This window comes from Neophocaena asiaeorientalis, unplaced genomic scaffold, assembly GCF_003031525.2.
Source record: "Neophocaena asiaeorientalis asiaeorientalis breed wild unplaced genomic scaffold, Neophocaena_asiaeorientalis_V1.1 scaffold357, whole genome shotgun sequence".
Classification (NCBI taxonomy): Eukaryota; Metazoa; Chordata; class Mammalia; order Artiodactyla; family Phocoenidae; genus Neophocaena; species Neophocaena asiaeorientalis.
Genome location: NW_020173270.1, coordinates 4,163,668 through 4,176,760, shown reverse-complemented (window position 1 = coordinate 4,176,760; position 13,093 = coordinate 4,163,668). Strand labels below are relative to the sequence as shown.

The following is a 13,093-nucleotide window of genomic DNA, read 5'->3' as shown; positions in this document are numbered from 1 at the left end:
GGAGGGGCGTGGTGGCGCCTGCTGGGGTGGGGGCTGCAGTGTGACCTTCTCAGGCCTCCTCCCACTTGGAATTGTCACCCCCCACTGCCCACCCCCCACCTCCTGCCTCTGGGCGGCTCACCCAGCCCCGCTTTACCCTTATTACTGTCCTACAATTTCCTTTCCTCGCCGGGATTTATCACCTGCGCCCTCCAGTCAGGACTCAGGCCCTCGCCTGAGTCCTTTGTGTCCCCATGTCTCCCCACCTCCTAGAGCTGCGATCGCCCCCAGTAGGTGTCACTGGAGCGAGGGCGCTGGAATGAGTGTGCACTGCGGCTCCAGGGTCTCTGCTCTGGGGCCTCATCCGCGCGGAGTCCCGAGCCGGGCACGTGGTGGCCAGAGGGCGCGGTAGCAGAGCCCCCGGCACACAGCGAGTGCATCCCAGGCCGAGGGGCGCACACAGCCCAGCCTGCCCACACCTGCTCACTCTCTGATCGCGCACGTCCTCTGGGGCTGCTCCCACTTCTCCAGGCCCTGGCCCCGTGCAGAGGCAGGCACCGCCCCCTACCCTGCTGGGTGGTGCCCAGATAGGCCTGGCCCCGGGTCTCCTGGGAGCTCGGTGACACAGACAGGGGGTGCTAGGTGCCCCCAGGCTCTCCCTGCCCCTCACCCAGTCCCAAGCGGCCGAGCCCGGGGGAGGCGCCGCTGACCACCCTCCCGCTCTGTCTCGCAGATCATCCCCCCGAAGGAGTGGAAGCCACGGCAGACGTACGACGACATTGACGACGTGGTCATCCCGGCGCCCATCCAGCAGGTGGTGACGGGCCAGTCGGGCCTCTTCACGCAGTATAACATCCAGAAGAAGGCCATGACGGTTGGGGAGTACCGGCGCCTGGCCAATAGCGAAAAGTACGCGGGCCTGGGCGGTGTGGCGGGCGAAACACCAGCTCGGGGTGCGGAGGGCGGGGCGCACGCAGCCCCTACAAAGCCCGCTCTGTGTGCCCTGGGTGGGCCTCAGCACCCCCAGTTCACAGTCCCCCAGTTCTTAGGGGCAAAATCCAGACCCTCACCCGACCCAGGGCCGCGCTGTCCACCTCATGCTGCCCTCAGCGCTGGCTGCGGGGCAGGCCCTTCAGGGCCTGCCCGTGTCCCCTGTCCCCGGAGCGCCTCCCCACCCAGGATGTCTCGGCTCTGACAGCACCTCCCCAGAGAGGGGCTTCCTGGCACGTCTCCCCAAGTGCCTGGTTCGCCATGGCACACTTGGGCATGCGCACACACTCCCGGGAGCTCACGGGCGCGTCGTGGGCACTCCTGGCACGTGGGCACGCTCCCTGGCACAAAGCACCGCTGTTCACTCCCCCTGTTCTGCGTAGCTCCCAGCCCCCCTCAGTCGCTGAAGTCTTCTGTGCGTCTCTGGCAGTCTCTTTGCTCTCAAACAAGCGTCCTCTGAGAGCAGGCGTTGTCTGTCCCCTCATGCGCTGTCCCTGGCCACCACGGTGCCTGTCGGTGTCTGCAGGGTGGTAGGAGGACAAGAACCGTCAAAACCCAGGTCCCTCCTCTGGCTCCTGTGGCCCTGGCGTGTGGTCTGACCTGGGGGCCCCGTGCCCTGATAGCTGGCGAGACGGGACCCCTGGGTACCCTTCCAGGCAGGGCTGCCCCCTGCCCCCGCCACCCATCCACCTCACCGCCGGGCAGTCACCACAGCTCATCCGTGGGCTCCGGGGCCGTGCTCTTGCCGGGAGGGCGGGTATCTGAGCGGAGCGCCCCTCTCTCGGTGTGTCTGGCAGGTGCCCTGAGCCCCACATGCTCGGTTTGTCCCCAGGTACTGCACCCCCCGGCACCAGGACTTCGATGACCTGGAGCGCAAGTACTGGAAGAACCTCACCTTCGTGTCGCCCATCTATGGGGCTGACATCAGTGGCTCCTTGTACGATGACGTAAGTACTGAGGCTCCTAGGCGTCCTGGTGGATGTGGAGGTGTGGAGCGGGCGAGCGGGCTCCACCTTGGACCACAGAGGCTGGGGTGACATGGAACGCTCCACGGGGCCTTCTCTTTGGGCTCTGGTTGCAGGCACGTGCCAGCTCACGATGAAAGGAAGAAGCCAGAGGTTTGCAGAATCTTCCCTGCCAGGTCATAGTGCTGCCCCTGCCCTGATCCCATGCTCGGCCGCTGACCTAGCGGCCCGGCCACAACGCAGTTCTAAAAAGATGACATCGAACGTTCCGTCCCTTCTCCCAGGGGCCTCTCTAAATTCTCGGTTGTTTGAGTGCTTTTCTTCTCAAGTTTCTGTCACTCCATCTTCCTGGAAACCTGGGAGCCCGAGTTCTCAGCCATCCAGGCCACCCCTGGGTCCACTCACGTCCAGTCCCTGTGCTGGGCTGGGAGGGCCCTGCTCCTCGGCCTTTGGGCCTCTGCCGCCCGCGGCCTGTCCAAGGGCGAGATGGGCCCTGGTCGAGGCTTGATGCCGAGGTCCCCGAGGGTGCTGGCGTCAAGCAGAGGGAGGTTTGAGTGGGATCGTGTTTTGGGGGGGACAATTTATAAATATTTATGGAACCTCGGATAACCCTGGGATGGATCTACCGGGGTTAATTTCAAAGCTCTGAAGCCTGAATCTCTCCTGGGTGTGTTCTGCACGGGGTACCCTGGGCTAGGATATGGCCCTCTCCACTCCCCGGGGGCCCCCTCTGCCTCCCTACGTGCTCCCCCCGGTCGTTCCTCTGAAGGTCACCTGGGGGGAAGACTCTTGTCCGCTCAGCTCTTCTCCCCTGAGGGCAGCTGCCACCTGTTCTTGGGTAGCGGGGAGGTGGGGGCAGGAATAAAGTCCCCTCCTGAGAAGGGTTGGGACCCTCCTTGGCGCCCAGGGGAGGAGCCTGTTAGAACAGGTGGCTTGTGATTCCCAAAAGGCGTGGGAAACACATGACTGCCGCTCAGGTCCCAGCACGGATCGCTGCCGGTGCTTCGCTTCACCGGCTTCACGGAGCCCAGCTGACCTGGGCCCGGACCTTCCACTAGTGGGTCCGCTTTGTGGTGCATGGTGCCGAGGGTGTTAGTTTGTTACCTGGAAGATGCAGGTCAAGCTCGAAGTGAGCTCACCCACTGCCCCCAGAACCACAGGGAGACAGACGCCCTTGCCCCAGGGGTCCAGACCGAGTTTGTCCCTGTCCTGCTTCCTCCTTCCTGGGCCTCGGTTTCCCCATCATAACATGGGGCCTGGTGGGCGCATGGCAGTCCTTCAGTGGGTGTGTCCCGGACCCTTAGCTCACACTCTTGGCCTTGATCCCAAAGGGTCAGATGACCTGCAAGGCCAGGCCTTCTCCCAGAGAGCACGCAGCCCCTGGGAGCAGGGCTGCACCTGCTCGGAGGACGCGGCCCCAGAGGCCCTGTCGCGCACTCTGCAGCCCAGGTCCCTCACCGTCGACTCCCGCCGGCACCGGCACCCGCACCCGCGCCCGGGCGCACCCCCTATCTCCCAGCTACGCACCTCTGAATGCCAGGATCGGTCACCTTGTTCCTGGCAGGTTTTGTGGTTACACAGGTGGGTTTTAGCACCGTGGGCCAGCTCGCCCTTGGGCCAGTGCAGAAGTTCCTGGATTGGGTTGATGGGGGCCTGGCGGGGCTGTGGCCCCAGGGCTTTCTGGGGCCTGTTGGGGCCTGTCTGCTGCTCCCCCTGCTTCTCTGCTTTCTTCGAGGGCCTCCAGGCCCAGGGAGAGGGGCCAACCTCCAGGGCCCCCATTTCCCACACCAGGCCACCAAGGCCTGGACCACCCTCCCTGGCAGCCCAGGATCAGTGCTGGGCCTCCATCCCTCTCCGGTTTCATTGTGTTCGCGGCTCCTCCTGGAAGCTGCTTGGGCAGAAGGACCGCGGTGCATGTCCCCGGGGACACGTCTGGTCTCTGAACGCAAGGAGGGCTGTTTCCCCTGGGCCTCTGCAGGCAGGGCCTGGCGTGGTCCCGGGCAGGAAGGCACCTCTGTTCTTTTTTTTAAATTAAATTAAATTAATTTATTTTTGGCTGCGTTGGGTCTTCGTTGCTGCGCACGGGCTTTCTCTAGTTGAGGCGAGCGCGGGCTACTCTTGGTTGTGGTGCGCGGGCTTCTCATTGCGGTGGATTCTCATTGCGGAGCACGGGCTCTAGGTATGCAGGCTTCAGCAGTTGCAGCATGTGGGCTCAGTAGTTGCAGCACACAGGCTCAGTAGTTGTGGCTTGCAGGCTCAGTAGTTGCAGCTTGCGGGCTCTAGAGCACAGGCTCAGTAGTTGTGGTGCACTGGCTTCGTTGCCCCAAGGCTTGTGGGATCTTCCCAGACCAGGGCTCAAACCTGTGTCGCCTGCATTTTCAGACGGATTCTTAACCCCTGGGCCACCAGGGAAGTCCCGCGCCTCTGTTCTTTATACACCATGTTTAGTCCTTAGAGCAACCGGGCGATTTTCCCGCAACTCCAAGTGGGGACGTCGAGGCTCTGTGGCTGGGAAACTTGCTGAGTCCCACTCTCTGTGTCCAGTCCCAAGCAGGTGTTAGAATCTAGGCTGTCTGACTGGTGGCCCCAGCTGGCTATGCCCTGTGGCCTCGGCCAGCTGTCCTCTTGACTTGGCCACAGTGTGGACCTTGGTGCCTGGGGGTTGGTGTTGCCCAGCTCTTCCTGCCAGCCCGATCCCAGCTTGTGGCTCTGCGGCTCGGTTTATGGATCGTGACTTCTTGGAAGGGAATTAGACCCCAGCAGCCTGATGGGATGGAATAACTGAAGTTCATGTGCTCGTGTACAGGTGGGCGTGGAGTCAGACGCCTGACTGTCAAATGACCTGTCCTTTTCCATGTAGAATTTTGGAAGGTTAGTGCTAGTTGGATTGGTTTTATTTATTTGTTGATTATCAGACTTACTGGGTTTTTTTTATTATTTTTTATTTTTTTTATTTTTTTTATTTTTTTATTATTTTTTATTTTTTTATTTTTTTTATTATTGAGATATAATTCACATACCACACAATTTGCCCGTTTAAAGCGTGTAATTCAGTGTTGTTTTGTATATTCACGGAGTTGTGCAGCCATCACCACAGTCAATTTTAGAACATTCTTACCGTCCCCAGAAGAAGCCCCACCCTCATTAGCAGTCACTCCCATCCCCCTCCTCAGTCCCCGACAATGACGAACCCACTGTCTGTCTCTGTGGTTTTGCCTGTTCTGGACGTTTCATATGAATGGAAGCACACACTGTGTGTCCTTCTGTGTCTGGCTTTCTCACTGAGCATCGTGTTCTCAGGGTCCACCCACGTTGTAGTGAGTATCAGTGCTTCTCTCCTTTTCATGGCCAGATAATACGCCACTGTATGGATGGAGCGTATATTCTTTATCCATTCACCAGTTGATGGACATTTGGATTGTTTCCACTTTTTAGCTATTAGGAATAATGTTGCTCTGAATATTCACGTACAAGTCTGTGTGTGGACATGTGTTTTCATTTCTCTTGGACAGCTACCCAGGGGCGAATTGCAGGTCACATGGTAACTCCATGTTTAACTTTTTGAGGACCTGCCAGACTTTTCTCCAAAGCAGCTGCCCCATTTTCCATTTCCACCAGGCAAGCATGAGGGTTCTGATTTTTCCATATCCTCACCCACACTTGTTATATTCTGTATTTTTTATTTTAGCCATCCTGGTGGGTGTGAAGTAGTATCTCATTGTAGCTTTGATTTGCATTTCCTGGTGGTAATGATGTCCAGGGTCTTTTCATGTGCTGATTGACCATTTGTATATCTTCTTTGGAGAAATGTCTATTCAGATCTTTTGCCCACATTTAATTGGGTTATTTGTCTTCTCATTACCGAGTTGTAAGAATTCTTCATGCATTCAGGATACAAGTCCCTCACTCGATAAATGATTAGTGAGTATTTTCTCCCGTTCTGTGGGTTGTCGTTTTACCTTCTTGGTTGTGTTCTTTGAAGTGCGGCAGTTTTTATTTTAGTAAAGTCCAATTTTTCTGTTATTTTTTCTTTTATTTCTTGTGCTTTGGGTGTCTTATTTAAGAATCCTTTGCCAATTCCAAGGTCGTGAAGATTTGCCCCTATGTTTTCTTCGAAGAATTTTATAATTTTGGCTCTTACATTTAGGTCTATGATCCATTTTGAGTTAGTTTTTTTATATGGTATGAAGAGGGAGTCCAAATTCATTCTTTTTCATGTGGACAACCAGTTGTTCCAACACTATTTATTGAAAAGACTATTCTTTCCCCCACTGTGTAGTCTTGGTGCTAGGTGGGATCCTGAATAATAATAGTAATAATAATAATTGTTGTTAGTTTTAAATAGGTATCTTTTTTAGGGCAGTTTCAGATTCACGGCGCAATCGAGAGGAGGGTACAGAGAGTCCCCATACGTGCTTTGCTCCCCTACGCCCTCAGCCTCGCTCTCTGTCAGCGTCCCCACCAGAGCTGTGCGTTTGCTACGTTGATGCCTTGTCCGTGCGTTTGTTACATTGAGTCCCTTGTCTGGGACTCTGATCCCAGGGTCCGTAGTTGACATTCAGGTTCACTCTTGGTGTCATACCTTCTATGGCTTTGGACAAGTGTATAATGGCAAGTATCCGCCATTATGGTGTCATACAGAATAGTGTCACTGCCCTAAAAAGCCTCTGTGCTCCAGCTGTTCATCACTCCACTTCCCCCAGGCGCTGGCAGCCACTGATCTTTTTACTGTCTCCATAGTTTTGCCTTTTTCCAGAATGTCTTATAATTGGAATCAGGCAGTATATAATCTTTTCAGATTGGCTTTTTCCGCTTAGTCATATGTAACATCTTATGGAAAAACCCGAACGAACTTTTTGGCCAACCCAATATTTACGGGTCCTCCGTGTCTTGTCATGGCTTGACAGCTCATGTCTTTTTAGATCTGAATAACATTCCATTGTCTGGATATATCGTGGTCTATTCACCTACTGAAGGACATCTTGGTTGCTTCCAAGATTGGGCAATTACAAATAAGGCTGCTGTAAACAGCCGTTGCAGATTTTTGTGTGGACATGAGTTTTCGTTCGACTCCTTTGGGTGAATACCAAGGAGCGTAATTGCTGCAGCGTGTGGTAAGAGTATGTTTAGTTTTGTAACCTGCCTTCCGGAGTGGCTGGAGCATTTTGCATTCCCACCAGCAGTGAATGAGGGCACCTGTTGCTCCACATCCTCGCCAGCATTTGGTGTCGTCAGTGTTCTGGATTTTGGCCATTCTTATCTGCGTGTGGTGGTACCTCACTGTGGTTTCGATGTGCATTTCCCTGATGATGTGGAACATCTTTTCATGTGCTGATTTGCCATCAGTGTATCTTCTTGGGTGAAGTGTCTGTTCAGGTCTTTGGCCCAGTGTTTATGTGGGTTGTTTGCTTTCTCATTGTTGAGTTTTAAGAGTTCTTTGTATATTTTGGACAACAGTTGTTTATGTTTTACAAAGATTTTCTCCAAGTCTGTGGCTTATATTCTCATTCTCTTGAGGACCCCAAATTTTGTTTTTAAATAAAAATTCAAAAATTGGAGGCTTGTCCCTTGAGAACCTCTGGGTTTGCTCTCACGTGCTGCCGACGGTTGTAGTCACGGCCCCGCGAAGGGCTCCGAGGCCCAGTGCAGGCTCAGCGGGGCCGAGGCAAAGCTCAGTGAGTGAGCCTGCCCTGGGTTCTGGAAGAGGATTTGGGGCTTTGGCGCCATGTGTTTGCCGTGCCTGACCTAGTACAACAGTCTCCTTGTACTGAGGGGAAACTGAGGCCCAGAGCAGAGAGTGACTTGGCCCATGATGAATTATCGCCCAGCTTAGTCTAGACCCCGGGTCCCCTGTCTGGATGGGGGCGGGTGGCCAATGGACAGGGCTTTGGGGAGGCGACTGGTTGCTGGTGCCCCCAGTCCTGGGCATCTTCCACTTGAGGCGACCCTGGGCTTCTCATGCTCGCGGTGGGGGTCTGATCGTGGCCCTCCTCCGTGTCCTGGGCTCTGGCCACAGCTCACCTTGCAAAGACCGACCTGCCACGTCGGGCCTAAAACGTGGACGCGGTGGGTGGCACTGGGTGGATCTGGGGCGTGAAGGAACGCTGCCGTGCACTCAGCATCTCAGCAGCCCCGAGGCTTCCCCGGGGACTGGAAGTCAATGAAAGCATGTTTTACGAGCTCTTAGGACAAGACGGGGTTTGTTAGCTCGTGGCGTTAGGAATAGATGAGCCTGGTGGGTGGGGATCCCTCGCTCGTTTGCTTGGCTCTGAGTGCCGCCCCTGTCTCCGCTGTGGGAAGGTGCGGGAAGGCCTGTCTGGCACGTGGCTGGGAGCCCCGCTTGGCATGTTCTTCCTCCTCTGTGTCACTGATTTCAAGGCACGTGAATTATTCACCACCAACCGTGGCCGCAGCGAGGCCTTCCCCGCCCATGATTCACACACAGCTCAACATGGGATCCAGGGGAAGCGTTGCCTGGCCGCCTGGCCCGGGGCAGGGGGCCTGTGCCTGTGGGGTGTGCGCAGCCCAGGGTGGGTTTTGGACCCCTGGGGTGGGCGAGGCTCGGAAGCAGGCAGGTGTGGGGCAGAATGCTGTTTGGGCCCTGGGCAGGGGGTCACACCGCGGCCCGGGCTCCGAGGGAATGACGCAGGTGTCTCACTGCCGGCGTCTGGGGGCGAGTGACGGTGGGGGAGGCTGGGGGCCGGCGTGGCCGGCAGGCTGACCGTGTGCTCGCCGCCATGCAGGACGTGGCCCAGTGGAACATCGGGAACCTGCGGACCATCCTGGACATGGTGGAGCGTGAGTGCGGCACCATCATCGAGGGCGTCAACACTCCCTACCTGTACTTCGGCATGTGGAAGACCACCTTCGCCTGGCACACGGAGGACATGGACCTGTACAGCATCAACTACCTGCACTTCGGGGAGCCCAAGTCCTGGTGAGGGGCGGCCGCAGCCCCGCCGGCCGCTGCTGAGGGAGGCGGGGCTGCCCAGTGGGCGAGGGTGGGGGCTGTCGTGGCTCCTGGGGCTGCACCTGGGACTGTCGGGCAGGGCAGGCAGAGGTTGGGGTTGGGGGCTCCGCCGGCCCAGCCCCCGCTAGATGAGGGCACGCACGCCCCCCAGAAACGCGCTTACAGATCCCCGGAGCCTGTGGTTTGCGCTCAGAGCACCTTACACTGAACATGGCTGCTGCCAGGCTTCCGGTAACGCCTCTCAGCCTCCCCTCGCCTCCCCCTTGGCCTCCAGATTGGGGGGTGGTGTTAGCCGTTTGCAGGGTGTGGGCGGGCATGCTGGGCCCTGCAGGGCACTCTGTGAGCAACGGGCCCCCCAGGCTGGGGCAGATTGCCAAGACGGTCGTGTTCTGGAATCTCCCAGCTGAGCACTCCCCTGACACGCAGCTTCTGCCAGGGGGCCGGCAGGAGGCCGTCTTTGTTCGCTGTGTTTCTAGAAGAGACTTCTGAGCTGGGGGCTTCGCATCGCCCTGCCTCTCCCCAGCTGTTAGAAGGTTCTGTTGTCACAATAATCATCGCGGCTCAGGGGAGCAGAGAGGTGCTCAGGAGCTCAGCCAGTGAACCCTCACCTTTGTATTGGGGGGCCACCCAGCAGGGACCCAGGCGGACCCTGGCCAAGGCGCCCCTGCCTTGTCCCAACAGAGAGCTGAGCCCCACATGGCTGAGCCTGTGCCTGCTGGCCCTGGGGAGGGCCCCCTACCCCCTTAAGTCAACAGGGACATTCTGGGGCCCTTTGCTGAGGGGCGGGAGCAGGCCCTCTGAGCAGCGGACCCGGGTGGGAAGCCAGGTCTCCCTGTCGGCCGTCGGCTGTGTGACCACCCTCTCCTCGCCTCTGCCATGGACCGAGTGAAGCCCCTGCCCCGCTGTCTGGCAGCGGTTCCCACTCAGATGGGCAGGGAAGGCTGGGGACACGTGTGAGTTTCCCCGGGCTGCTGTAACAAAGGACTGCAGGTCTGGCGGCTTTAACTCAGCTCACATTGGTTCTCTGACAGTCCTGGAGCCAGGAGGCTGACTGCCTCACGGGGCTAAATCCGGGCGTGGGCAGGGCTGGTCCTTCCGGAGGCTCAAGGGCAGCATCGGTTCCAGCTTCTAGAGGCGCCGCCTCCCTGGCTCGCGGCCCCTCCTGCATCCTCACGGCCAGCAGCGCAGCATCTCCCGTCTCTCTCTGCCTCTGACCCTCCCGCCTCCTCTTATGAGGGACCCTGTGATGACACCGGGCTCCCCGGGGAATCCAGGGTCATCCCTGTCTCAGGGACCTTAACTTAATCTCTCCTGCAAAGTCCCCTTTGCCACGTGAGGTGATATGTCCACAGGTCTCGGGATTAGGCCATGGCCATCTTTGGGGCCGTTATTCTGCTGGCCACAGGCCCCCTGGCCTTCGCGTGGTGCTACTTTGTGTGTTTGCTGGGATCCTGTTACAATTCCACGGGCTTCCTGTTTTCAATCCACTCCTCCCCTTTTGTGGCCTTCTGTGGCTTTACGTGAGCCCTTGATCATTGGAACCTCTGGGTGGGGAAGTATTTGCCTTTGGGGAAAGATTTGGAGAGAGATTGGTATATTTGGTGATGGTGGTTGAACAAAGGCCTGAGCCTCACGCCTGCAGTGTGGTCCTGCGCACGAGTGAAGGGGTTTCCTGGTCAGGGTGCCGTCCCCGAGCCGCCCAGGAGGCCCCAGTGACTGCGTGGCCGCCCCGTCCCCCCCGACTTCCCATGGCAAGGCTAGGCCGGGACTGCATGGAGGCCCCAGTCCAGGCCTGGCGGGAGGGGCCCTGGCTCTGCGCCAGGCCCACACCTGTGGGGTGCTTCCCTGGGGGCTCTGCCCACCGCTTCGCACAGCAGCGTCCTCCCCGTGGGCCTGGCGGGCTGAGTGCAGGTGAGTGGCCTTCGGGCTCCCCATGCAGATAGATCCACAGGCTGGGGCTGCATGCATGCATGTGAGGGTGTGTGTGTGTGAGAGTGTCTGAGGGGGTATGTGAGTGTATGTTTCTGCGTATATGTATGTGCGTGTGTTTGTGTGTGTATTTGTGTTTGTGAGTGTATGTATGTATAAAAATGAGTGTGTCAGTGTGTATGAGTGTGTGTGTATATACATGGGTGTGTGTGTCTGATTATGCATATGAGTGTATGTATGTGTGTGTTGTATAAGTGTGTGTATATGTATCTCAGGTACCTATGGGTGTGTATGTGAGTGTGTTTGTTAGGTATCTGTGTGTGTTGTGTGTGTGATGTATCTGTTTGTGTGTTGTGTGTGTGATGTATCTGTGTGTGTTTGTCAGGTATCTATATGTCTGTATTGTGTATATAAGTCTGTGTATATGTGTGGATCAGGTACCAATGTGCGACGAGTGTCAGATATCTGTGTGTGTGTGTATTTGTCAGGTACGTGTGTGTGTGCGCACACGCGCGTGCGCACACGCGCGCACTGCTGGGCCCAGCTCGCTGGCCTGGGCCGTGTCTCATGGGGTGGGGTGGTGGCGGGAGGGACGTCTGCCCGGGTCTCTGAGTGGCCTTGTCCCAGTCATGCCCCAGCACGACTCCCCAGAGGGCCGCTAGATGGCGCTCCCGCCCTTCCCTCTGGCTTGGCTCTGTGCGCTGCTGGAAATTTCCCAGATTCTTTCATCCTTTCGTAGACTCCTCTGAGCGGCAGTGGCAGTGATATTCTGAAGGCCCCCTGGAAGCAGCAGCAGGGGGAGACGGAGCCGCTGCCCTTGGGCGGTGGGAGCTCTTAGCCCTGGGTTTGGTCAGGGCCTCCCAGCCAGACGGGTCCAAAGGGGAGAAAACCCACCTTTTCCTTAAAAAAAAAAGAAAGAAGAAAGAAAAAGTAAGCAAGCAGCCACTGCTGGGTCCCCGCACTTGCTGGGCAAGGAAGGTTGAGCTTTCAGATGGAGGCCTGCCTGGGGATGGGGAGGTCTCAGGAGACTGGGGCCCTAGTGTGTTCTCTGGGGACATGTGCTCTGGGGGGGCAGGGAGGAGTGAGCGGCTGGGATCGAGGGCGGATGGAAGACAGTGGGACTGGGTTTGAGGAATGTCCCCCAGAGAGAGGGTGCTGGGAACATGAGGGCCAGCGGCCCCTGGGTGACAGGGCCGGTGCCTTGCTCCCCTTGCTTGCCTGTCCCCTAGGACAGCCCGCAGCACCCCTGCCCCCTGAGCTGCACCCCTGGTTTGCTCAGGTGGCCCCTGCTGTCAGGAGACCAGGGTTCTGGGAGCACAGCGACCCCGTAGCCCCTGGGAGCCCCCGTGCACAGAGGTTTACGTCGTGTGGAGGCCGCACTCCCTCTTGGGTCAACGTGGACCTCTGCAGGCGTGGGGTGCGGGGGCTGGTGAGGTGTCCTCTGTCCCTGGGCTGGGGGTGCAGGGAGCCACTCAGGATGCCCGGGAAGGTGGTGCCCCTGCTCCCTGCCTTCCCCTGGACCCTGTGGGGCGGGGTTCTCCGGCAGATCTGTTCCCACGTCTGCCTCCCGAATCACACCGAGCTCTTGCGTCCGCAGTAGCTTGATCGCAACCGTTTCGGAGTATTTCAGTAGCACTTTTTTTTTTTGAAAGTGTCGACTTACTCAGGTTTACGGCGTCTTCTGGAGCCTTTCTGGGTCTGTTGCTAGTTTGGTGGTGTGATTTGTGTGTCAGAATGACGCGCACAGCCCGGTGTCGATAACAGCATGGCATTTGCTCCGAAAGGCCGGCATTGTGCGGCGCTCTCTGGCAACCAGGCTAAGAATACCCGCAGCACGTGGGAGCTTCAGATCGCTTTGGAGACGGGGATTTAAGATAGACCCAGCCTTGCAGCGGCCCGGACGGTTGGTCATCGGGGCCAGGAGGTCGTGGGCCTGGGGAGGCAGGCAGAGCAGCTCCGCCTGGTTCAGAGTGCCTCCTCCCGCAGGGCCGAGGACCCCCTGGAGCCCGTGGGTGGCGCTGGGTCAGCTGTCCCGGGGCTGCTCCGTCTGCCGGGCCTCCCTCGATACCCACCCCTGGTACGGCCCTTTCGGGTCCCTGTGGGTAGCATGTCACCAGGAACTGTATCCATAGATGAGCGCGTGACACACCCACCTGGGGTCGTTTCAGGCTGTTGCCCAGATGCAGGGCTCCGTATCCACACGCAGCAGCTGCCGTGTGCCCACATGCGGGTGGGTGGAGGACGTGCCACCAGAGGGCCC

The 13,093-nt window shown here is 58.0% G+C and overlaps 1 protein-coding gene across 6 annotated transcripts in view; it reads left to right on the top strand.

The window, feature by feature from the left end:
- KDM4B (lysine demethylase 4B) overlaps nucleotides 1-13,093 on the top strand; it is a 127,701-nt gene that overhangs the window by 39,827 nt on the left and 74,781 nt on the right. For all 6 annotated transcript variants that reach the window (XM_024745697.1, XM_024745696.1, XM_024745698.1 and 3 more), the window contains 3 exons: nucleotides 713-888; nucleotides 1,802-1,916; nucleotides 8,678-8,871. In XM_024745697.1, the coding sequence (XP_024601465.1) occupies nucleotides 713-888; nucleotides 1,802-1,916; nucleotides 8,678-8,871 (485 nt within the window). The remainder of the gene's footprint in view (nucleotides 1-712; nucleotides 889-1,801; nucleotides 1,917-8,677; nucleotides 8,872-13,093) is intronic.